This window comes from Poecilia formosa, unplaced genomic scaffold (genome assembly GCF_000485575.1).
Source record: "Poecilia formosa unplaced genomic scaffold, Poecilia_formosa-5.1.2 Scaffold149, whole genome shotgun sequence".
Lineage (NCBI taxonomy): Eukaryota > Metazoa > Chordata > Actinopteri > Cyprinodontiformes > Poeciliidae > Poecilia > Poecilia formosa.
Genome location: NW_006800088.1, coordinates 852,179 through 878,136, shown reverse-complemented (window position 1 = coordinate 878,136; position 25,958 = coordinate 852,179). Strand labels below are relative to the sequence as shown.

The window sequence follows — 25,958 nt, the reverse complement described above, 5'->3', positions numbered from 1 at the left end:
GTGTCCTAGACGTGGGAGTGAGTGTAGGTTAAAGACTCAAATAAAGAGGGAAGAATAAATAAATTCATGCTTCTTTTTCTTTTAACATGTTCTATGGAGACGACATTTCTAGTCATTTAAATATAATTGAAATAAGTATGATATTCATAATCTAGATGTCATAATTTATTAAATATTAACCCCATCTTGAACCATTTATAAGCCACTTTAAAGCAGAAGTCCTGTTCCATTTTAAGGTTAAAGTCCTCATAGGTTATTTCATTTTCCTGTTATGTTCAAACCTGCAGCTCTTGATACGTTTCCATGTGCGAACTTGAGAAATCTGTATAACAAAAAGACATGAAAATAGCCAATTGAACACCAGACACGCATCAAGGCAGCTAGAGATTGAATAATGGGAAATCATTCACCAAAACACATTTTGGTGGACTCCAAGGCTTTTGGCGAAAAAAAAAAAAAAGTATCCAGAGGGCTGGCGAGACAAAAGAGGATTTTTTAAATTATTATTTAAGATGTGCTTCCTGTTACATTTGAACTAAAACTAACTCAGAATTTCAAGAACAAAAAACTGTCAAACGAACCATCAAACATGATGAAAATAACCTAAGTTTAATGGAAACATGAGTTCTATAGTTTATCAGAAAATCCTTATGGAGAATGTCTGACTATCAGGTCTGAATCACGACAATGATGCCAACATTTCCAACTCTGAATTCCTCAAAAAACAAAATGAAGCCTTTAGAGTGGCCTACTTAAAGTCTGTACTTGAATTTGACTGAGGTACTATGGTGTGGCCTTTACAGGCAGTGCATGGTTGTAAATATGCCAGCGTGGGTAAAACAAAAACAGTTCTGCTAAGAAGAGCCAAACAAAATTCCTCCACACTGATGTAAAACAAACATTGACTGCAAATGTTTGATGGCCACTGTTGCCAACAAGAATGATGCACCCAGTTATTACAGTTAGAGAGCAAATAATTAGCTTAGTTAGCTAACTGGTGGCTTTGGACAGCTTCTTTCCTTGACAAATTAAATTATAATTTATTTATTTGTGTTTACTTACTCATGCTGCCTTTGTGATATCAAAATTAGTTTAATGATTTAAAACTCTTAAGTGTATCAAAAGTGGAAGAAATTTGTAAAGAGGCACTATACCTGATCTGTGAGACTAATCAGAGTCTAGTGATGTCAGAACCATTCTTGTTGTTACTGTTGGGAAGAAACCTTAATTTAATTGTCTCATCTTGCTAAGTTTCCTTTAATCCGTTCATTTGTTAGTTTTAACTACGTCTTTCGAAAGTTATAGTTTTAATCGTGTGTAATAATGTTCAGCATGTCTAATTAAAACAATTTACGATTAAAAGTTTTGACAAAATTGCATTCCTGCTCCTACCACGGGTGGCGCTGTCGCGACAGCGTCGCAACCTTCTTGTAAAAAAAAAACAAAAACTCCCTTCTTTCCTGCACTTGTCGGCTCGTGCTGAAAACACAGCGGAAAGAGCTCTGAACAGCGCTAGCAGGCAGCTAGCTTATTTTAGTCTTTATTCTCTTTATTGTGTGTGTTGTAGCATATGCAGAGAGATGTGGTTTATTTATTTACTGAGCTGGCTGTCGCTGATCGTCCAAGTGTCCTTCGTCACTCTAGCGATAGGTGAGTTGAAGCTGAGAATGTCCGCCGCTGATAACGTAGCGGCTCAAATTAGCTTGGTAATGCTAACGCTGTGAACAGGTGAATCAGCTCAGGTGAACGTCAGCGGAGCTTCGAAAAACAAAGTTAATGTCGCAGTTTTCACATGACTGGGGTGATTTCCATGCAGGAGATGCAATTTAGATGTAAATTTGTTGAAAATTAGCTAGCTAGCTGCCGTTTAACTCCAAGCTCCTTTAGTTCCTTGTGGGTTTACTGTAAAACTAATCTTATAATCTAGAACAAACGCTGACATTACTCGATTAAGCAAAGATCAGAGTTACAGCAGCAAGCTGAAACTTGAAGACGACAATGCTATCAGTTTCACAAAGTCAGTGGGGAATTGTTTATATGTGGAAACAAAGTACAAAAGTTTACTGAATGCTCAGTAATTAGTAAATTATTGCCCAAAACAAACAAACGAAGAAGCACATCAGACTTAAGAATCGGTTTAGCTGGCTGGTATCAAGCAGGCCTCTTTATTTTTTTAATGTGAAACAAAAACCGTATAACACACAATATAAGAGACAAAAAAACTTTAATACTGTTTTTTATTTAGGGCTGAAGAAACAATCCAGAGATGATGCATTCATTTTATTTTAGGAAAATAATTAGCTTCAGAAGGAGATATTTGTACATGTGTAAGTTTTGTGGATGCTGCAGTCTTTTTTGTTTTCTTTGGGGTCTCATTAAATCAGTTGAAATTAAAAATATGTATAAAACTATTTCCTAAAGAGAAGCTGGTTTGAAAGAACAAAAAAGGAAAACAAAAAGTGCAATTAAATCAAATTGTTTTAGTGAAACTACAAGCTAAACCAGAGTGTGATAGCCAGATCTTTCCTACATTTTTATTGGTTGTGCATCAGAGAGTATTTGAGGATTTTAACTCGAACTAAATTAGATGAAAGTCTTTAAAAAATCTATTAAGCAACACATGCATGTCACATTCAAGAAATGAAGAGAAACGAGTTTTGCTATTTAGCCTTCACTAAGTTTTCTTTATAATTTGAATAGCTGTTTGTTTCTTAAATAATAGTTTGAAATAGTTTAAGTATTTTAATGTCACAAAACATTTTTTTTCTTCTTTGTTTTTCCTTTGCTGATGGGGGGGGAAAAAAGGCCTATTTTTAAACTAAACAGATAGTGGTATGAAGATAAAATATCTCCTACTCTGACCTACATTTCCCCAATAAACTACTATGGATTATTTTAAATTGTGCTAAAAAAATATTACCAAACACTAAGCGGTACCAACAAATATTGAACATTTTGTAAAAATAAGATTGAATGTGTGCTCTTTCGCCTCATCTAACTGGTGGAGAGGTTAGCATGGTTAATAATGATCATGTTTTAGTTTTAGAGAAATATTTGTTTGTAAGGCTCTGATTGCATCTATGCTGGTAATGCTGTGTGGTACATCTGTAAGTGTTTCGACCGACTCCAGTCTTACTCCAGTCATGAAGCAAGGATACCATTTACACCCTCTGACGCCTGTTTTAGCTCCTTGCTAAGCAGTCTTGCATCAGAGATGTTTTGCAGCCTACGTAATCCCTTTCGTCTTCCACCAGCGGCTGGCCTATACTACTTGGCAGAGCTAATAGAGGAGTACACAGTAGCCACAAGTCGAATAATAAAATACATGATCCTGGTGAGTATGCTGGTGCAGGATGATGCACTTTTTAATCTGTACATGGAGTCTCACTGCGTGTGAATGTATGTCCAGTTCTCGACAGGTGTGCTGGTGTGCCTCTACGTCTTTGAAGGTTTCCCTCTCCTCATGGTCGGCGTCGGCCTCTTTACGAACCTGGTGTACTTTGGCCTCCTGCGAACCTTTCCCTACATTCTGCTCAGCTCTCCCAACTTCATCCTCTCCTGTGGTGAGCGCGACTTGGATCAGATTTCATTATATCCTGTTGCAGGATTCACCAATGCTGAAGAATACGTTAGTATAATAAAGCGACACACTAACCGTTGAGGCTTGATTAGTTGCTTCTGGTCACGTGTTACTGTTTTCAGTATGATTTACGTACTTTTGTTTCTACACTGCAGTGTTAGTGGTGGTGAACCATTACATGGCCTTCCAGTACTTTGCACAAGAGTATTACCCGTTCTCAGAGGTATTGCATGTCATTACGGCTCTGGAAGCATGGAAATGTGTTTCTTGTCCAGTTTTTTACCGACTGTTTCTGACTGGTGTCAGGTGCTGTCCTACTTCACCATCTGCCTGTGGGTCATCCCGTTTGCCTTCTTCGTGTCGCTGTCAGCGGGAGAAAATGTGCTTCCATCCACCATGCAGCAAGGAGGTGAGAATTTGGTTATGGCTGGTAATAGTTTAGCACAATGGAGGTTGAAAGTATAACATGACGGCCCTCCACCTGATATGTAACCTTGAGAAAAATTTGCCTTTTCTTTACTGCTTTTTTTTTTTTTTTTTTTTTGACTTCTACTCCCAAACATCCCAACATTTTTGGAACTGATTAGAGGAATATGTTTTTAAGGCTTTGATAGAGATCAGATCAGACATGGGTAAAAATCTGTGTCTGGGCGTCAAAATGTGGATATATGTCATTTCAAGCTGATTATGACAGGAAATATTTTAAATAGAGGGTGATCCTTAAAAAGTCTTGGATTCATGTATCTAAAATTAAGGCCTTCAATTGTCTTAAATTTATTACAAAAATTTGCATTGGTCTTAAATCTGATTATCACGTCTTAAATTTTGTTGTGGCAGTATTGTTTAATGACAGATATGTAATTTTATTTTTTCGCAGGACTTTTTTGTCAGGCCAAAATTTATGCACAGACATCTTCATTGTATTATGTGACTCAGTTGATGCTCTGGTTACTAGCTACTAACTGCTAATATACTTTTGCTAGCTAGATTTTTTATTTTTTTTTGTTTGCTAATGGGAGGATGAGGCTCATTTTCACCACAATTATTTTCTTGTCTGTACCAGATTTCTTTCTTTTGACCTATCCGCTTATCAAACTGTTTCCTTCCACTCATTTGAAGCCCCTTCCTTTGACATTTTATTTTCTTCTTTGTTGCTCTTTTTCAGACGATGTTGTGTCAAATTATTTCACCAAGGGCAAGCGAGGCAAGAGGTCTGGGATCCTCCTCATATTCTCCTTCCTCAAGGAGGCGGTACTGCCCAGCCGACAGAAAATGTACTGACGGGCTCGGATTCGGGGGGGCCGGAGATGTGTAGGTGTGTGGAGAAGTTGGACAACAAGCGGTAGAGCAAGAAGGACGTCGGAAGTCCTTTGTGGATTGGACTGAAGCAAAGCAGTGGCCAAAACATGGAGGAAAGCGCACAAAAAGGATGGACCAATAAACAGACTGGATGATTAATTGAGTTTACAAAGGCCATGTTCATCTTTGGGTTTGTTCCGACTGCCAAGAGCACCTCTGTGAGACCTTTTTTTGGGGGATCATGACTGTAGCGCAGTGATTTTTGTATCATCAACATATTTTTTAAGCTTTAGTATCAAAGCAATTCTGAGAGAGGGGTTTAAAATACTAACTGACAAACTTGTTGCGGATGGATAAATCATAATTGGATTTCCTTTTAAAGATTTATTCTTGTCATTTTTGTGTTTGTCTGATTAAGTCTTCAAGGTAGCACCAAAGTCACGCAGAGGGGTGAAATGTTTTCCACTAAATGAGTAAAATAGATCAGAGAGAGAGCAATGGCATGAAAAGCGGTAATCTTAGAAAGCACATCAAAAAAACAGTGAAACAACTCGGCTGCTGAAACTAACAAGAAATCCAGCAATCACTTTTAAAGGTTACTTGAAAATCTGCGAGGGAGTTCTCAAATAAATATTATGACTTTTATTCCAGTGATCAGGTGTAACCTCATACAAATATACTTTGTAACTTTACTTCCTATGAAATCGGTCACATAGATGCATATTCCAGGTCTAAATTTAATCTTAAATTTCAGCACATCACTTTGCTCTGGATCAATTAAACTGGGTGTTTAATTTGTCAGTTTGCAGTTTTGGTTTTGTACCGCAGAAGAATTGTTTTCTGGACGACACAAATGTTTCGTTCATTTGTGCCCGTAACGGGAGCGGTTCGTATCGACAGCGCTTCAGTTTGCACCAGCATTCAGGATGTTAATCCCTCGTTTCCAAAGCGCGGGTCGTTGAGGCTTGGTGTCCGTCGTACTGTAAAAATAGTTCGGCGGATTCAGGAGTCTTTCCGCCACGTGTTGCGTGATGCCAGAAGCTTCACCTTAACCGTACCGTCATCCGATGAAACCTACAACCTGCGAGGTGCACCAGGAGTAGTGTGTTCTGAAAACAGACACGTACCGAACCGTACCACTCGTTGCAAACGAGGCACGCATTCCTACCTAACCGTTTGTCCCTACAATAACCATTTCCTAAGACTCGTGTATCCATTCAGAGCTGCTTTGGGGATGTTTCATACCAACAGTGTGTCAGGTTGTACCTCCTGTACTGTTATTGCACATGTTGGAGGACGTTTCTTCACAATTTGGGATGTGTTGGACAGATCGTGCGGCAATTTGCAACTATTTTAGAGACATTTGTTTGGTAGCAGAAACCCGTTCCTGCCTAACTACCAATTCAATTCATACCACCTTTGGACGTTTCATACCTACCATAAGTCATCTTGACGGTGCAAGGTTTTTTAAGTCTGTAGAAGATTTGACAGCCAAGGTCTTAAAGCAATTTTGTAAAATCTGTTCAAGAAAATGCAGTGATGAGATTCTAATCAGCCTGATATGCAGGCAGAAGGTTATTTAGTTATTTTGACTTCCTCATTGATCGTAAAATCCGATGTCAGAAGAGTCAACCGACTCAAACACGAGTCAGAACCTCAATCAATGACAAGTAAATAGAACCTCTTTAATTCTCTTTCCATATAATCTTACACGTTTTCACGTAGTCCATGAATATAAAATAGTTTCTAAGGACACAAACTTGAGGTTGGTTCGAACAAAATCAGCCTGATTATAAGCCAGCCCTTTGTTTCATACACAGTCTGGACCCTCGGCTATCAATAAACGATTGCTTTGTGGAGAGCTCTGTTAGTTTTAAACAACTGGATCTGATTGTTCCCAATCGCTAACATTTGGTTGTGACATATGTAAACTGCAAGCTCAGTGAAGCTCACTGGAAACTGCGTTCAGTGACCAAGGCATCTACATCTGGTCACATCGCTTGCAGTTAAACCCGATCCTGACTCAGCAGCACTGACGACTAGCTATTTGTCTTAATGTTGGAGTTTATAGTAATGAAGCTGTTTGGTTTTTGTTCTAAATGTGTCTAAGACTAAATTTGACATGAAAGCTTCTTTCATGTCAAATCAAACCTGTGAAATTATAATTTTTTTAATTTTTTTTTCAGGATTACTGATAACGGACAGAAACTGCACAAACTGATTTTATTAAAGAAACGCTAAAGCAGCTGAAACCGTTTTTACAAAATTCATCATAGGTCGGTATGTACACAGATGTGAAATAAATAATTTTATGAAACAAATTTGTGGAATTAACTTGATGTTTAAAGGAAACAAAGTGTTGCGGTCACGATTTACAGTTCAATAAGGTCAACGCGTCCAGTCGACCACAGACGGTTGACCTTCACCGTTCGCAGAACGCGTTTCTGTGCCTGAGCCTGTCAAACCGAATGGGATAATGTTATTCTAGTCTCATGTGACTTGGTCACAGGGGGAGCACCGGGTTCATAGCAGTGTGGACCCTGACCCCGACCGAGGTGTGAAGTGCTTCGTCAAGTAAAGGAAAAAGACAAAACCCCACACACACGCACACAAACTCCAGAACACCAAACGCCTTCAGCTGACAGACTGTGACTTGTGGTTCAAACTCGCATGCTTACCTGGATCCTGGTTCATTTCCCCGGGGCAGATCAGTGAAAGTGCATGCAACTGTGACAGGCGACCCAGTTCACTGAGGTTTTCTCACCTTTCACTCACCCTGTGCCAGCCCTGCTTTCATAGGGGTAGCATCTGGAGAGCATAACATGTTTGGCTTTGTCACTTTAGCTACGTATTGTCAAACTCTGGGATATGCAGTGGCTCTCAAAAAGTCTCCACGTCCCTGTTATAATTCCAACTTTTCAAGACCGTGACAAATCGCTTGAAACTTTTTTTTTTTTTGCCAACCTAATTGTTGGGATTTTAAATTTTATGCTAATTGGCTAATGATTGCCCTGTCTATGTATGCAATGGACTAGTTTGATAATATGAAGTTTACTGGAAATGGCTTGTGCTGTAACCAACCATTCTCCACCGCAAACAGAAAACATTAGCGAGGCAGCTGTTAATGTTAATTCAATATGTGGTCAACATGGACTGAATGGCTTTATTCACTTTCTCCGTAGCCATTGCTAAAACTACAGGATGACTTCAACTCTAAAGCACAGCAGAAAATCAACATCATTCTCGACTTCTTCTGTTCACTCATAGTCCCAGTAGAAAATGGAGGAATCCAGTTCAATGGGAGAAAGCCCAGGCAGAGCACTCAAGGGAGATGAGAATCGAGCGGATTAGACAGAATGCCTACGGCTAGGCTAATTTTCCCCAGTTGGTGGTGGTCTGTGCTGTAACTGTACTTCCTCCATATTTCAGACTTGATGAATTCAGGAGAGTGTTTTCATGAGTAGAATATAACTTGTACCGGCTGGAAATTACTTTACAGACGTGTTAGGCTCTCTGACCAGTTTCACTCTTGTGTCTAAATTAGTTTTGGAAAGGCTTCTGGTTTTGGTTCCTGTCATTGAGCAATGCGTATGTTTATTTTTAGACTTCTTTTAACCGACTCCTTTATGCAATAAGATTTTGATGCTCTGTAACGTCACATTGGGCTAAAGGATGGAAATGTCCAAAAAATCGATCTAGAACAGCTGAACGCCATTTCAGGTTTATCAGATTCATTAAAGCCCAATAAATATGTGTGCTCTTGTGCAACCAGGATATTGGACTGTTTGTTAGTCTTTAAAAATATTTTTCCTCTAACATTTTGTTGAAATGTACAAAAAATGGGAAAGTTTGGAAATTATTCTTCATGGCTGGAATTTTTTTTAGGGGGGAAAAAACTTCAATTTTAACAGTGTGTGTCCACTATAAGGGTCTTCTTTAGCTGTAAGATAAAGCAGAGATTTGTTATTTTGTGGAGCTCAGGATTTTTGCTCATATAACACATTTACACCTCAGCTGTGCACATTATGACAGGATGCTTTTGCTAGCAAAAATAAAATCTGACAAAATAAGTTTACTGCTTCAGGAATGCGCAACACTTTGTCTGGTCTTATTTGTTCATGTCAATTGGAAGGAAATCATCTCTTTGGGGGTTTAATGGAAGGAACTTGTGCACATTATTTAATCTGACAGATAATTGATCAAAGTTGTTTTACTCAGTAAGACTGTTGACACTAAAGTAGAGAGTTTGTTGCTCTAGCAACATCAACATCCACGTGCGAAGCCTCAGAGCGTTTCCTCCATGATGTCATAAAGGATTTTAAACCTAGTTTTATTGCCTGGACAGGAGGAAGACTAGTAGTGTCCCAGCTCCAGGACCTCAAGCAGGTGCATGACCACCTCTGTCCAGGGAGAGGTGCTCCTTCCCCGAGGGAATCTTTTGTGCTGGATATTCTCGATGTCGTGCGACTCAAAGTCCTGTGACGTGCTGAGCCGAGAAGGAAACGCTTTGGGAAACAACAGTCTCTGAATCACGTCCAGAGGCAGGTTAGGGGCGAGGTGAGGCACCGTGTCCCACTTGGTCATGTAGTGAAGCCTCTGGGTGATGCTGTCCTTCAGCAAGACGACATCGTCCCTGAGGTCCGGGTCTGTGGAGGGTTTCTCTGAGTGGAGGCCAAAGACGGTCCAGGGACTGTCGAGTAAGCGGGGCCGCTGTGCTTTGGAGTCGTCCTGCTTCCCCTGCATGCGTTTGCACTGTCCCTTGGTAGGTTTGGGTTGCCTCTTGCTCTGCTCTGACAAGCTGCACTTACGGTGGTATTTGGACGGCTTGGATCTGGGCGTGAGCGTATTGAGCGGAGACAAGCCTCTCTTCTTTGCCCACTCTTCAACAAAGGCCTGCTGAAGCAAAAATGGAGAAACAGCGTCTGGAACAGTTTGACTGTGGACTTAAAGCAACATCCAAACATTTAACTATACAAACTACTAAATGGTTTACGCTAAATATGGGAAATGATCTTGATATATCATGTAATTATATCATTATTAACGTCAATATTGTTATTAATACAACTATTAGTAATACTCGTACCTACAGGGGTATTGTAAGCACATCTTTGAATTTACTGCATTAATAAATAACCTGAGAGTGGAATGAAGATATTTTGCTACAACACTGATAAATAGGAAGATATTATAACTGTGACGTATTGGAGAAGGGTTGGGTTTTAACTGCTACCCAATCCTTTGAATGTTTTTTTATTTTATTAATGTCATTTTATTTGTGATATATAACGTTCGGTAAAGAACACAAACAGCCTTACAAAGGAAATCCCCCTGAACGTCGTTACATTTGATCAAGTTACACGTTAAAACTTAAATGTATCTGAAATCTTCTCTTGGTTCTCCGTTGTAGAAAATCATCCCCACATCAAAACGCTGCTGTCACCTAAAAGTTCTGCTTTAATTGTTGGCCTCCTTCGAGCAGAGCAACCTCCTCCTTGTGTTTGTTGAGTCCTCGTACATGACTCGTGGAAAACTGCAAGTAGAGCATTGTCGTGTTTCACTCTTCCATAATGTGACGAACATTAAGGGTTGCCCTAGCAACAGGTTCTCCCAGCTGAGCTGTGAATTTCTGCATCTTCATTTGTACTTGTTAAGCGGCCAAAATGTGTAAAAGTTCAAGGGACGTGAATACTTTTGCAAGGTTTTTAGAAATTTCAAGTACGGGAGTCGAGAAACTGAAGCCGGCGTTTTCGTCGTTAATTCTACGTTAATGTTTTGCAGTGTATATTTCAAGCGCTCACCTTCATATCCAGATTTTTCTGCTTGACCAGCTCTATGAGATCTCTGTATAACATCTGAGCCAACTTTATCTCCTCCATTTCGTCCCTCTTTTGGTAATACCACAAGGAGTGCTTCAAGTACCTGAAAACACAGAAGAATCAGTTTGAATCAGTCCGACTAAAGACTGTTTGAGGTGCTTTCAGTCCGGCGTCGTCTTTAGCTGGATACCGAGCTATCTTCCTGTGGTTCCAGATGTGCGCCATGTCCAGAGGCGTCAGTCCCATTTTGTCCTTTGCCAAAATATCCGCTCCGGCCTTCACAAGCACTTCTGTGCAGTTTAAGAGGCCCCTGGTGGCGGCAATGTGCAGCGGGGTTTCCCCTGAATTTGATGTACTACCATGGGACAAAAAACAAAACAAAACAAAAAAAGAAACATTTCTTTTTAAAATCCATACTTTGCTTTTTTTAAATGAATCAATTTGTTTTTCAGTCAATAGTTCTTCTTAAATCCAGTTGGATTTAAGATATATATATATATATATATATATATATATATATATATATATATAAATATAAATAAAATGCAGCTGAATTAAATACCAACATAAAGAGAATATTTCTGTAAGAAGGGGCCCCTACGCATTGATGTCAGCTCCTTGCTCCATCAGGTATTTTAAAATGGTGTACGTGTCGGACAACCGTTGCGAGGACAGAACGGCGTGCAGGGGCCGGTGACCTTTAGAATCACTGAGGTTGACCCACAACGGACTGGCCTCTATTATGAGCTGGACAGTCCGCAGTTCACCATACAGGCAAGCTACATGGAGGGCTGGGAGTTTCTCCTGGACAGAGTGAAAAAGCATTTTTATAATCCAGCTTTAAGCAGACAGTGATCCCTGTTATTTCTGTTTTATAGCACTCGGTAGTCTCGGTGCCACTAAAAACTATTTTTTATTTGATTGCACCGATAGTTCAGTTTTACAGGGTTCCTGCACATTCTTATGTCAAAACGTCAAAAATGTTTTCTAAAGTCAGTGTTCAGTTTGTCTTGGGCAAGTTTTTAAGTATTAAAACAAAAATGTTGTCCTTATGGGTGACAGTTTTATGGCTGTAAATATAAACCCTGCAAAAAAATAAAAACATAGACTGAGATGAACTAATAGACAGTTGGATGGAGGAACATCGTAATGGATGGATAGATGTATGGATGCTTTGACTCTTGGTTAAAATGGTCAAAAAATACATGAATGAATGAATGAATGAATGAATGAATGAATGAATAAAAAATGGATGAATGATGTTAGAAAAATCAGTCTTATGAATGGAGGTGTAATTGGATAAAAATGGATGGATGCATAGAGAGATAAATAAATTCTAAAGAAAATCATCTAATGTCTCTTTCCATTTTTATACAAACATGTAAAATATTTAAATGAAATTTCAAATCTTTTTTTCCCACTTTACTCACAAGTAGAAATAGAGGAAGGCGTTTTGCACACTTTTTTTTTTTTATAAATGCCAGATATTCTCTTGTTAAATAATAAAAACCCTATGGGATTTTGTGTAATAATAACCATCATCTGCACATGTTTGTTTATTGATTCGAATCAAACATGGCGTCAGCAGAATTATTCAGCAGGTTCTGATTTTGTTTCCAGTCTGACCTCACCTCCACCAGCAGCTCAAAGCTGTCAGGATCAACATCTGGCAGTACAGGCCCACGAAATGACGCTTTACGGGAACTCTTCCTGCGAGGCAAAACCACAATGACAGAGATGTAGAACCTTAGAAGTGAAGCTAGTAGGGAGGATTTTTATTTCATTTGCCAACATAACCAAATATCACCTCTTTTTTATTATATGCGTAACGTGATATAGTTTAGTGCGGAACTGCTAGCGTTTAGAGATTACGCATGTGGAAAAAATTCTGACCTAAGGCTTCAGCACAAGCTAAAAACTTCAAAAGTTTCTTTGTTTTGATTTTTTAAAGTTGTTTACCTGCTCTTACCTCGTCCGCGGCTTCGTTTCCTGCTTGTGTTAGAGAGCTCCATGGTTGCCACGGAAACGAACGCTTGTTGTAAACTGCTAAAAAAAAAAACTGCGTGCGGAGGCTGTCCTTCAGGTAAAAGAAAAACAGAGTTACACCGCGCTGTAACTTGATCGTTTCAACAGTATTTCTCACGTTTGAACAATATAATATGGCGTTATTACGGTATTGTGACGTTTTATTTATTTTTTAAATACAATTTCTTGTTTTTAAAAACATGTCGAAAATATGTTTTCTGCGCAAACTATAGAAAATACAGCATATTAATATTGAAAATTGCTTGTCATTTTAGGTACAAATTCTACCTAAAGTGATAAAAAAAAGACAGATAAAGAGAGATGATGTCTGATTTTAATTTAAACAACATAAACATCCTTTTTTTAAAATCCTTTTTTTATTACCAGTAAATTGAATCCACACGTCTATTCAGGAACCACATGCAGCTTAAGGCTTTGTGTGAAGGATGACAGAGAGATGGATACATTCTGTCTTCATCGCCTGTGTCCCACATACAGACTACATCCTCCTGATGTGCTCATATTGATGGTGCATCAGCAGTTACCCACTTGGTCTTGGCCTTTGGTAAAACAGATCAATCCTGCCAATGCCGTGGAGACGTCAGAAGGATCCCAAAGGCTGCAGGCTGCATGTGAATCTGATGTGCTGTGGGACAGCTGTATTCTCCCCTGGGCAAGGCGAATCGATTCTCACACCAGGCAGTAGGCCCACCTTGTTTGCAGCTATTGACCATTTGACCTATTGGCGAACTAGACGTGACGGACAGCACCTTTGTCAAGAAAAAAAAATGTCGAGATTGTAACACTGTAGTTAAAATTTTGGAACTGTATCTCGCCGCTCTCCATACTATGCAGCATCTCAAACACTGGTTTGATTATTGTAATGCCATTAAGAATTTTTCCACTGATTATTGGATCTAAATCATTTTTGACATATCATTTTCATTCTAAAATGTAAATAACATATTTTTTTGTGATTCTCCTTGACATTCTTATGTCATACCTGTAATTTCCTATTGGAAACAAATGTTTTGGTTTATTAGAATTATTGCTAGTTAATATCTGCCTGAGGTGTGAATAATTTTGGGCTCAACTGTAACTACATGACAACATAAAAGAAATATTAAACGTCGCTTTCAAAAATATCTTTCTGAGAAAGTTAAGCATTTTAAGCAGTCCACTATCAAAAAACTGTAAAATCAAAACATTTTAATGGATGGAAATCAGTACATAACTTGGTGATTTGAATATTTAGAAATAATATATTAATGTTGTATGATTTTTAAAATGTCTATAATGTCTATATAATGTCTATAAGTATTCAAATAATGAATTTCCTCATAAAGTATGCTGTGACTTGTTAGTTTGCAACAGACAAACCAAATAAAAGGCCATCCAAGTTCATATCCACGATGTTTTCTTTCTGACTGTTTGAATTAAATAGATCACAGAAACATTTGCCTTCAGTGATTATCCTTGAAAAAGAGCCACAAATGACAAACACCTCAGGCAGATCCTGGAAATGACGGCGTTGAGAACTTTCAAATATCAATGTCACAACTTCCGTCTCCCCTGAAGTTTGTTATAAAACTCCAATCTATCGCTTACCGCCGACTTGCCTTTTTTTTCCAAAGCTTTCAGCCACATTTAACAAGTTAGTAAACTTAATAATTTATGACTCAGTCATCATGTATCACTTTAAATTTCCACTTTGAGCTCTCAAGACCTTTAATCAATGTCCCCACTCTCTCTAGCTGGCCTAAAACTCATATTTGATTCATTTCTTTAATAAGCAACTTCGCCTTTCACTCCCCATCATTCTCCGGGTCCGGTGCGGGGTCAAGGACGGGCCATGAACCCGTGGCTTCGTGCTACGAGCCTGCGTCCCCCGCGGGGCCGCCGCCTTTGTCGTTACCCGGCCTTGTAGCCCGATGACGCAGATCCGCGTGTGCGGGGAGAGAGGGAGCGCGAGAGGCGCTTGTGTTTATGTGCGGCGCCAGCGGTGTGTACGAAACCCTTGTGTGTGCATGCCAGAGTGTATCACTTAATGATACAGTAGGAGGGCAGCATAGCCCCGCTGTGACCTAAGATACTTCCCTTGACCTCGGTCGCGTCCCGGGAGAGGAGCCGGGGACTCCTTGATGCAGAGCTCTTTCTTGTTTGACTTTCAGGACAAGTCCCTCGATGGACACCAGTCAGTGTGACCTCTTCCTCTAGTTGAGACGGTGATGGTGTGCTTGACAGTCAAAGTCATGACACATATCCTTTAAAATGTACATTTATTCCTTAGTTACACAATTAAAGGTTACTTTCTTTTGTTGTTTTTAATTGTACACAGTGCTTCTAACAACACAGTGAAGCCGGCACATATGTGTTGCGTGAGCATGCATTAGCTACAATTCATCCAGTTGGTGCGTCGCCGATTCGCTACTGGCTATTCAGAGTGGTCTAAACCTGCTTAGGAAGAGCATGGAAATGAGATAATATCCCCGCAGCCTTACGGCAAGCACTCTTATTGGTCCCTTAAATCATCCACTCACACTCTGTCTGTTTCTATTGGCTTTACAAAATCAGGTCCTGCTCTGCAAAGCAGCCCAATAGACCAACTACCGGCACACACAGAGGGATTGGAAGTATGATTAACCTGCTTAGAGTAATCTTATGTCTCCAGTCTGTGCTATATGTTTACTATTATTTTTTTTATAAAGGTTTTGGGCGTGTCTTAGCTGCTTTAATGGAGGATTGCTCTGATAAATTGGATTTTATGTGATAAAAAATAACATTTACATAGCCACAACATGGGATTATAGTTTTATGTTGCTGTTATGTAGTGATTAGAAAACAAGCGTGTTCAGACTGGAACATGATTGTGTTTTCAAACTGGAAAATATCAAATAAAAATATTTTGGTAAAAAAAAAAAAAAATTTACATATTTGGCACATATGAAGTTAACCCTAAAATGTTTCATTGATCTAAAATTATTTTTTGTTCAACCATATGCTTGTCCCTGATTGGAAATGAGAAAATTATCTCTCAAAAAAGTCATAAAACAATGTGAAATAAGTTTATACAAAAATTTAAAAAAGAAGTTTACAACCTCCTTTTATTCCTCACCAGCTTTTTTGACGTTTCCGCTGTTTGTTTTGAGGATTAATCTCTTGGTGATAAGATGATACACTCTGGAAAAGTTAAATATTTACTTTGAACCTAAATCTGCCATAATATTGAACTTAACTGTAATAGGCTTAAAGCCACAGCCTATTGGGTCCTACGCTCACTGATTATTTAATTATGTCTGCCTGTTTAATTGTGGCTCAGCCAATCACATGGCAGAAACCCAATGCATTTAGTGGCATAAACATGTTGAAGACATCTTGAAAAAGTTAAAACCACGTTTTAGGGGGAATGATGAACGACACCTTGAGCCAGGAAGCAGACAGAAAACCACACCGGGAGCCAATCCGGACAGATTGGCTTGTGATAATGACGGACTAACTCCAGTATTGGCATGCTGAATCTAATCAGGACAATGACTTCTTATTGCCAGATTCAAACAGATTTTCTCAATATCCAATTAGGACCCAGCTAAGACATACCAGGCATTCACGCCAACCCTGTTTGGCCCACTTGAATCAAACTAGGGTTTGATTCAAGTGTGAATGCGCAATCGAACTCTGATATGGACCGAAAAAGCAAACTAAAAAACCTAGTTTGATTAAAGTGAAATCTGGTGCAGTTCAAGTGCATATGTGAACGCCAAGCAGAGTGGAGAATAGATGGCTCCAAAAGGAGGAAGCGTACTATGGCGCGAAGGGCATTCTGGGTAAATACAACCAAAACAAATGCAAGAGTGGTCTTTTACCAAAGACGAAAGAGAAATCCTAAAATCTGACACTACTCCATTTTTGTTTTCATTTGTGAAGAAGGAAGTTGCGCTCATGCCTTCTCCAGAGGTTTTTGTGTCTTTTCCGTCGTTCTTTCTTGGTGCAGTGCCACCGCAGGCGAGGAGGGGAACAGGTTTTTCAAAGCACAAACAATTGTTACTTTGAAAATTTAACAATTGTTGCAATTTTGATCGCCGAACGATCAGGTGTGAAAACATCTTCTCATAGGGTTGTTTTCCCACTCATTGCATGCATACGTTCGTATTTAGACGATCTAAGGGTTTCCATTAAGGAAAACAACAACAAAAAAACTCTGTAAGCTCAGAGCTACTTTCCCATCTGAGCAAAATCATTACGGGACCCACATACACACAGGTTTTTGTATGTATAATTTCTTCTTGGACTAAAATAAGCTTTGAAAATCTGACAATTGTCAAGATGAGAATATTTTGGAAATGGAAGAGCAGGAGAGTGAGCAGGGAGAAGTGAAGATGAGTGCTACTGTACGTTCCAGTACACCTTCATATTCTTACATATTTGATGATCCACCTTACAAGGACCTGTGCCCCCGAACCCTCGGAGCTGCTGCTTCTGTAAGTGCGCTCATGTCCTCACTTCACCCCTCCCCTCTTTACTCTTCATCCCCTGCCTACTTCCTGCCTCCCACTCCTCCTCACTTTTGCTCCTCCTCTCTTCTTTCCTCCTCCTCCTCTTTCTCCCCATCTCTCTCTCACTGCCTCATGCTTGGCCAGGCGGCAGCGCACTAATGCACCATGGCACATTCTGCAGCTCCAAGTCACAATGCGACTCGGCTTTACGCAGTGACCGAACGGCGACCTCCCTCAGCATCGCCGCGCACAGGCGTTGTGCTGCAGCAGAGCCCGTTCAGGGAGAGGATGGGAGCTGCGAGCGAGGGAGCGCAGGGTCAGGAGAGGAGAGGAAACGAGGGCAGGAACCTGACACTCGGATATCAGATCAAACGACAGGAAGATGAATAATTAGTAACAGTTAAAGGCCGAATCCACCCCGTCCGCATCACGGAGACATTTCTTGTTCTTCCTGTGACCTGCTAGGGTCAAACTAGAGACGATAAAACGCTTACAGAAACAAACTCCGGCTCTGGAACTTGTAGATTATTCAGGGACTTCCTGAAGTTGTTGCTTTGACCTCTTTCCAATTTTGGGTTGGGGGGAGGGAGGGTAGGGTTTGCTCTTTCATGCCCCTGGGGTTTAAAAAGACATTCTGTTGTCACACCTTCCAATGATCTTCACATTTTTCCACATCCATGGGACACCTTGTTCTCAGTCCTCACAGCTCAGCAGAAATGACCAGAGGGAAGGAGAGGGAGATAAAAGGACTGTGATAGTGAGAAAAAGAGAAGATGGTGAGGAAAGGAGAAGAAAGGAAGATAAGTATGTCATTTGTGTGTGCAGAGGAAGAGGAAAAGCACCGGCTTAGATGTCGAAACTGTTTCGTCTCCTGGTTTACACCTTCTGACCTCACACTGACTGCAGCTAGCTCCGCTTTAAAGCAACTCATGTTCTACTTGAGTCTGAAGCCTGACAAATTACTTTAGTTCTCATTAAACCTTTATGTGTTTAAGATAGAAGAAAACCAGAATCCTCCTTCAACTCTACTGCTTCTTTTTCCCTTCTCAGAAATTGCCTGCGATCTGCTGTGAAAACGGTCCTTATACATGCTGCTCACACTCTGGTTGTGTGTAAAGTTGCCAAGGTCTGCCACTTAACAGCCTGCATTACCAAGGTCAAAATTACATGTACTGAAGCCGGAGTCAGTAGACAGCACATCATCATCATCCTCATCATCATCAAAATGACAATGACAATACTTGGTTAAAAAAAGAGAAAAACAGCCAGAAAGTACAGCATGCCGTGCACATCAATTCTGCTACTTTACTCTGATGCCGATGCTGCCTTTAGAAGTCGCCTAATTAGTAAACACAGTCTGCTGTTCTGTTAAAGTCTCAGAGTAAAGAATAAGTGAGCATCATGAAGAAGAAGAAATACAGCAGACAGTTCAGTGAGAAAGAAAATTGATTCAGTTCAGTTTATTCATATAGCGCCAGTTCACAACAAATGTCATCTCAACTTGAGGCACGAAGAAAAATAAAAACATTTTTATAGCACAAATCTGTTGTAAAAAGGTTTGGACATGTCACAGAGTTCTGATCAATCCATCATGTGAAAATGGGAAGAATATGACTCAACTGCAAACCTACCAATAACGGAGATTGAGACAATTAATGAAAGAAGCAGCCAAGAGTTAATCAGCAACTCTGGAGGAGCTGCAGAGATCAGCAGCTCAGGTAGGAGAATTTCTTTTTTTTTCTTAAGACGCCTATGTAAACATGTGCAAATCTGACTTTTATGAAGAAATGTCCAGACAAAAAATAGAGTTGACGGACAAAAAAAAAACTGACTCTACACCCTCAGAGACAGGGAGGCCGGTCAGAGTTGATGTGAAGATGGATGGAGTTAAATACAGAACAATCCTGGATGAAAACTTGATAGAGGCGGCGAAAATCTCGTCAATGTGCAACGGTTCCCTGCCAGCAGGCTTCATGCACCACAAGGAGCAGCGCGTCCCCACAACATCGTAAACGTTAGGGAAAAAAAATGGCCCCTACAATGTATCACATACAAGGCCACACATAAACACACAGTCACACAGCACAGCATACACAGTGGTGTGTTGGTGGCGACATCGTCACCCTTTCTTAAATAATATCCAGGTCACGGAGCATCGCCTCATCCCAGTTCATCAGCAGGGCAGAGCTCACCAAGACCCTTTTGTTCCTCTTACTCTCATCCCGATGATGAACTCTGGTGATGATTAAGATAAGACCATTAAAGCAAATGCCACTGGGGCATTGATACCACAATTCAGCTTCATAAAGTGTTCAGAGAGCAAACATGACTCGGCAGACAGCAACTAAACACAAACTTACACATTCAGGTCCATGTGCATAGCCGCAAATAGTGTGTGGGTTTTTTTTCCCCCACAGGATTTAAAAAATATGTATCGTTTCATGGATTTATCCACTAGTTGATGATTTATAGTTACAGTTTAAAGTCTCAAAATTACATTTGACTAAGATTTAAAAACCACAGTTGCAGCTGCGCAATTACAACCCCCCAAAAAGTCTGTCCTGGGTTATACATTGTGGCAGCCACATGCAGAGACACCAAAATCCATTTGGACTGACAACGCTAAAGGGATGTAGCCACATGCTCTGTGTACAGTACAACATGTTGACTGGTGCATTATTGATGTTGGCTATGCAGCGTGTTTCACTAAGCTGTTAAGTGAGGTTTTGGAGATGGTGAACCAGCAGCAGGTTAAAGGATATTTTATTGAAGGACTTCATGGAAAGGAGGACACTGTTTATGGAGAAAATAGAGTGTGAGGCCGGGAGATGGCTGGTGAAACTTTAAGGTAGAGACAAGAAGAAAGAAGATGAACAGAAAGAAGCTATAGTCACGCTGGATGTAGAGAAGAAGATGATGCTGCGACGGACTGAGAGGTTCAGCATTCATGCAACAACAAGCTAAACCAGAGCAGTAGCCTATATAAAAAAAAAATAAAACGGCGCTCTAACACAGAGTCAAACATCTTAAAATAATGATTGCAGAGTGTGGGTCATGTAAATTGTTCAACCTGATTTAAAATTTAAAGCTATCGGGAAACCTAATTTAGACATGATTCACTGTCTTCCTGCATTCATAGTCAGGGTTTATTCTGTTTAGGCTTAGACCAAAGCAAAACCTTAAAGTCTAAACTACGTTTTGATAACAGTCGGTATTTTCTGGTGCTGATTGGGGAAGAGTTTCACATTGAGACACCGCCAAGACACCTGGAATCCGCTGTAGTTGTCATGACATGCCACTATATGGCACTGTGATTTTGTCAGGTTGTTGAAACGCGCATTTGACCTTTAGCTTCCACCTCATTTAGAAAACAGTAACCCGTTTCCCACGAACCAGGTGCTCATGTAACATCAGTGTTTCTCACTGGAAGTTGCAGTAAGCTGAACAGGTTAAGCAGAACAACCTGGACCGCCATTGTTTTCTGTTTTCGTGTTATCCGCCCCTGCAGCCGTGCGTTCTGCGCATGTGCGCAGACGTACCTGTGGATTACGTCACACCTCTGGAATGGCTGTTCCAGAAAGACCCTGTTTCACCAAACAAAGTTTGTAAAACTGCTTTATTTCTATGTTACGTGATCTACATTTTATATTTAGCATACATTTATGTAAAATATGGAACATTATGACTTAAACCAAAATAACTGAGTCCCCTTTTGTGGTGAAGATTATTTATTTAAGTCATTTTCTTGCTTTTCCCTACAGTGGACTTTATGTAAATTATAGAAAATTACTTTAAGTCAATAATAATCAATTATCAATCAATACCCACACGACTGGTTTAATTATGAATCGTCCTGTTGCAGCTCTTTTTGCATCCCTAAACTCAAGTACAGCACCATTAAAACCGCAAAAGCATAAAATGGTAGCAGAGTGAAATGAGTGCTACCAAACACATTTTAACGTCGTTTTACGTCTTTAATTCAAAATAAAAAGACAGCATGATCTCTAAGAGCATGAATCAATGGCTGTTGTCAATGACTGCCACAAGAGTGCAAAGAAGAATAAAATGACATAAAAATGCAGGAGCGTGAGGGCATGCTACCAACGCAGCTTCACGCTGATCTAACATGACCTCTGTGAGAATTTGTTCATTCTGTGACTTAAGCACAGTTCTGTGTGCTTGGAAAGTCAATTGTTTGAGTCTGTCAGGTAAAAACATGCACTGGGATAAAAAGTTGTCTCTTTTCTCCGTGGAAGGAGGGAAAAGTAGCTTTGCTTTTAGCTTGACAGCGAGCATTTTTGACATTATCAGGTTGATTATGTAAAGGGTTCATAAGTTCTAGAGGTTAGGGAGGAATTCCCCTTTGAGCAAAAGTACTGTAAAAATCAGCAGTGGTAGAGTTCAGTTTAAGGCTGCAAAGCTACAGGGGCTCAAAGTTCAAACAGAGTTCTTCCATTTAGACTGAAAAAAACCCGAAAAAAAACAGCACATGCAAATTATCGTTCCCGTCTGCTTTTGCTTGGTGTCGGTGAAGGGAGCTCATTTTGAGCCTGTTTGATGCAGCTGAAAGGTTAATTCCAGGCTGCCTGTGTGATTAAATCCTTTAACTGGACGTGGTGACAACAAAAAGCATTTATTTGCGTAATTAAAGATTGTTTCTGCAATTACTGTCGGTGGGAAGTCTATGTCTGTTCGCTGAATATTCACAAAGAACAAAATATTAATCAATAACTTAATTATGATGCAGCGGATTAAAGATGGATTTATCTTTCTTTTTAAAATGGAAAAATAAAAATGTTTTTTTATCTATTCCGTTTGCAATTAATTATCCACAGCCTCGGCTGAAACATACTGACTTAACCATTTTATCAGTTGAAGCAGTGACTCAGTTTTTCATATTTTGTCACGTAACCGTCTCAAAATTCAATTTGCTACGTTGGGATTTCAAAGTAGTGTATTCTGTGCAGCAACAGGGAAATGACCCAGGAATTTCAGAGGTCTTAATTTCCGTTACTCCCCTTTACTCTAATACCCTCAAACAGTTAGTCACATCCAGAAGTCGCTTCATTATAAACAGTCAGTCTTTGTGTTTTTAATCTCAGCTTTTCTGCGAAGACCTCAGAGGTTTATTAGAGAACTTTAGTGAATAATCGGCGTCTTGAAGACCAAAGAGAAGGAAAAGCTTAAGAAGTCCTGACTGCTTAAAGCAGGTACTTTATGAAAAACTGCTGCAAAGGACTCCTGACCTAGACAGAAACACACTTTCCACAGCAACCATAAACGTGCAACCGAACCGCTACAAAAGAATGATAGTAGGTGACTTTGTAGGAGCTGAAGAATCCAAGTCTAACTTAACTGAATAAATCTGGCAAAAACTTAAAAACTGATAATCACAGATGCTTTCCATCCAGTCAAACTGAGATTGAGCTATTTTACTAAAAAGAAGGGAAAAACGTTTCAGTCTCTAGATGTGCAAATTGGTGAAGACGTTCCCCAACTGGCTTGTATCTGTGATTCTGTTTTGCATTGATTTGGGGGGGGGGATGAATGCAACTGATCCCCGCAACTCTCCCACTCTGATCCTTCAGACTAGCCAGCAGCAATTAGCAAACACCTGATGGAGCTGTGCATCTGCGGAGCTCGTTGTACGAGCTGCTTACGCTGGTAAAAAAAACATTGTTAAAGGGTTAATAAATGTTGTGATGACTTCCTAAAGTTAAGTCATCACAAAATCATTTTAAATATATACAACATTTTTATAACTGAAGGTAACATAGTTATGTGATTGTGCTATAAAATGGCACTATGTAGCTGGAAAACACACAATGCTGCCTCTTTAAGGGGTTCTACACGAAAGCGGCTTTCAGAAAAATAAAAAAGGATGAGCTGTGTTTCTCGAAACACTAAAAGAAATTAGTGTACGTGTGTGTGTGTGTGTGTGTGTGTGCGTGCACGTTTGTGTGTGTGTCTGATCCTCACTGTTCCTGGCATCCCCCTGCAGTGCCCACATGGAGGTGTGCCACACTTCCTGTCCGTCTTCTCTTTACCGGAGGTCCCCGAGTCGGCGTGGTGCCGCGCAGCAGATTGTGATGTCGTCTGGCACATTCAGGGTCTTTCTGCGTTTTTCCAGCCACATCTGGTGTGCTGCAGCCCACTGCGCTTACTGCGCGGCGCGCTCACAGCTCCTGTTCATGAGTCTATGTATCCGTGACAGGGCCAAATGTGTTTTTTTAACCCACACACGCAGCTCCATGTGTTTCCCCCCCTCGACGCCGCGGTATAAGCGCCATATCGCAATCAGCTGCTTCATGCAGCATCGGCGCTTATGGTTCTGATGCTCCGCTGTCAGACGTGCTGGCATCTTGTGTGACTGAGCAGGTATCCTTCCATAGGTGCTACACGAGCTAATTTAATGTAATCTGAAAATGTGGGGAGTGTGTGGAGTGCGTGCAGTGAGGCGTGGGGCCTGTGCGTGTTTTCAGATGCCCTTTAGGTGGTACTTGTAACCCGGAAAGCCAGGCCAGGAGCATGCTCATTGATTCCTGTTAGAGGAAGGCGAGGGTCTCTCCACATGCTTGACCTGGGGTCGATTTAGCGATTGTGATCCAAGTGTAAAAGGAGGTCCAGGCATGAGGAACCGGGGGATGAATCACACCCCGGCCAGAGTCTGGCTCCTCTGAATCTCAGGTGTCTTCACACATTAGATGACGGGACGGGAGAGCAGAACTGGAAGGAGTCCCGTTTTCTGAAAAGCACACAGAAAGAAAAAAATAAAAAAGTCAAACCTTTTTTGTCTTCTCCCCCTCGTCTCTTCATTTTTTTGTTTTCTTTCTCCTGCTTCAAACACCGGGAGGGTCAGAGATTTGAAAGCTACCGGCCCCCGCCAGAGAGACTCAGAGGTGCGGTCCTGTATGACCTGTACGGCGACTGTAGGGAACTCCTCCAGGGAGGCCAACATCAATACATGCACAGCAAATCAGGTTTGACACAACACAGGACAAGGTCACAGAAAGACGCCGACGAGAAGCAGAATTCTCCTTGAGCAGAGGAAAATTTATTGTGTTTAATATATATATATATATATAACAGGACAAGGTCACAGAAAGACGCCGACGAGAAGCAGAATTCTCCTTGAGCAGAGGAAAATTTATTGTGTTTAATATATATATATGTATACTGCTCAAAAAAAATAAAGGGAACACTTAAACAACACAATATAACTCAACTATGACCTGCTGGAGGTAATTTTTGTTTGATTTTGTTGTCAGCACATTCAACTTTGTACAGAACAAAGTATTCAATGAGAATATTTCATTCATTCAGATCTAGAATGTGTTATTTGAGTGTTCCCTTTATTTTTTTTGAGCAGTGTATATACAATCAGTACATGTCCTGAAGGAAAGTACAGTTTTTGAGGCAAAACAGTCTTTGAAACAAAATGAAGCTCTAAAGCCCACCTAGGCTTTTATTCTGAAGCCGATTTTTTATTTTTTTTTTGCGCAGATAAATTACAACGAGCTTCGTTTTACGTTAGGAGAACTCTCCTAATGAGTTAATATGTTGGCTCTACAATATCCTCCACATCTTCCCTGCTCACCGTCTGCTGCCCTGCAGCTCCTTCGCTCTTTAGCAGCTCATGTTCGTCTCACTATGAAGCCGCTCCCCGGCAGCTGAGGAAGATGACATCTCACCTCACCCACACATCCAGCCCGGCTTTTAAAAACCTCCACCGGCTCTTAACCCAGCTGCACCCTGTCCACCGTTACACCTCCAGCCTAAAAGCTGCTCTTCCTGATCCGCTCTGACCTAATGGGCTGTGAAGCAACGAAGACTGGAAGCAAGGGGGTGCAAGGCGACTCGCTATCTGTCACATCTACCTGTCTTTTCCCCCTCTCTTGTGAATTTCAGGAGCGCTTTTCTATTTTTTTTTTTATGGCAAAATCTTTATTGTATAAGTTATCAGATTAGTATTTGTGTCTGCCCTTACTGTAGCTTGGTTTTACCAGCTGCGCTTGACTGTGTTTCAAATTATTTGGAGCATTTTTTTAAGAAGGCAAACTTCTCTGACAGTTGTTGGGATAAAAAAACAACAGCAGCTGTGACAGGAAATACTTTAATTACCACTGAACAAATTGTTCAGCTTTAAAGAACACTCAAATATCTATTCGAGACATTTGTAGAAAGTCTGTCCCTTTTTTAAAATTCAGTACACATTATGCACATTATGGAAAAGTGATCCGACTTGAGTCACCTTGGAATGTCCCAATATTCCCTATAGTCCTGCTGTACAGTATATTATTGTCAATTGTTTTTTTGTTTTTTTTACACTTTAAAAACTTTTTGTCATGTAAACAGAACCAAATTATTCTGATTTTACACCTAAATTGTCCATGTGCGAGACAAAACAAGCTGTTTCTATTCTGTTTCAGAAATGAAAGCCTTGCTTTAGCAGACAGTTGTCTGTGCTGCTTGTGTCCTGGACGGCGGCTGGGAAAGCGTTGACGGTCTCCTTCTTGATGCGACTGGATGGACGTCCGACAGCTTGACGCGGGTGGAGCAGGTGAGTTAACCTTTGGACGTGTAAAGTGTGACATGTGGCTGATAAAACCCAGCGCAATGCCAAAGTGCAGCTCACTTTAAACGAGTGACTGACTCCTTTCAGGCTTACCTGAAGTGCACCAGGCGTTCCTTTCCGGCAGGTATATGAACGGCCTAAGCCAGTGGTTCCCAAACTTTTTCTTC

At 40.4% G+C, this 25,958-nt stretch overlaps 2 protein-coding genes across 2 annotated transcripts; one reads left to right on the top strand and one right to left on the bottom strand.

Annotated features, from left to right (window-relative positions):
- Nucleotides 1–1,443: 1,443 nt before the first annotated feature.
- On the top strand, nucleotides 1,444–6,970 carry tex261 (testis expressed 261). Its single transcript, XM_007563624.2, has 6 exons — nucleotides 1,444–1,650; nucleotides 3,255–3,334; nucleotides 3,410–3,563; nucleotides 3,736–3,803; nucleotides 3,887–3,989; nucleotides 4,746–6,970. The coding sequence occupies exons 1-6, from the start codon at nucleotides 1,581–1,583 to the stop codon at nucleotides 4,859–4,861; spliced, it is 591 nt and encodes a 196-aa protein (XP_007563686.1). The 5' UTR covers nucleotides 1,444–1,580; the 3' UTR covers nucleotides 4,862–6,970.
- A 2,048-nt stretch (nucleotides 6,971–9,018) lies between these two features.
- On the bottom strand, nucleotides 9,019–23,321 carry ankrd53 (ankyrin repeat domain 53). Its single transcript, XM_016677177.1, has 7 exons — nucleotides 23,196–23,321; nucleotides 12,668–12,687; nucleotides 12,330–12,408; nucleotides 11,300–11,502; nucleotides 10,889–11,053; nucleotides 10,681–10,801; nucleotides 9,019–9,775 (listed from the first exon to the last, which is right to left on the bottom strand). The coding sequence occupies exons 1-7, from the start codon at nucleotides 23,319–23,321 to the stop codon at nucleotides 9,233–9,235; spliced, it is 1,257 nt and encodes a 418-aa protein (XP_016532663.1). The 3' UTR covers nucleotides 9,019–9,232.
- Between the last annotated feature and the right edge of the window lie 2,637 nt (nucleotides 23,322–25,958).

What these genes read in the sequence shown, in the direction of transcription:
- ankrd53 (XM_016677177.1), bottom strand. Translation starts at nt 23,321, where the DNA reads ATGTGCCAGACGACATCACAATCTGCTGCGCGGCACCACGCCGACTCG. An exon ending in GAAACGAAGCCGCGGACGAG is followed by an intron (nt 12,409 to 12,667) that starts GTAAGAGCAGGT and finishes TTTGCCTCGCAG; the next exon opens with GAAGAGTTCCCGTAAAGCGT. An exon ending in CAAGGAGCTGACATCAATGC is followed by an intron (nt 11,054 to 11,299) that starts GTAGGGGCCCCT and finishes GTCCCATGGTAG; the next exon opens with TACATCAAATTCAGGGGAAA.
- tex261 (XM_007563624.2), top strand. Translation starts at nt 1,581, where the DNA reads ATGTGGTTTATTTATTTACTGAGCTGGCTGTCGCTGATCGTCCAAGTG. An exon ending in CTTCGTCACTCTAGCGATAG is followed by an intron (nt 1,651 to 3,254) that starts GTGAGTTGAAGC and finishes GTCTTCCACCAG; the next exon opens with CGGCTGGCCTATACTACTTG. An exon ending in TAATAAAATACATGATCCTG is followed by an intron (nt 3,335 to 3,409) that starts GTGAGTATGCTG and finishes ATGTATGTCCAG; the next exon opens with TTCTCGACAGGTGTGCTGGT.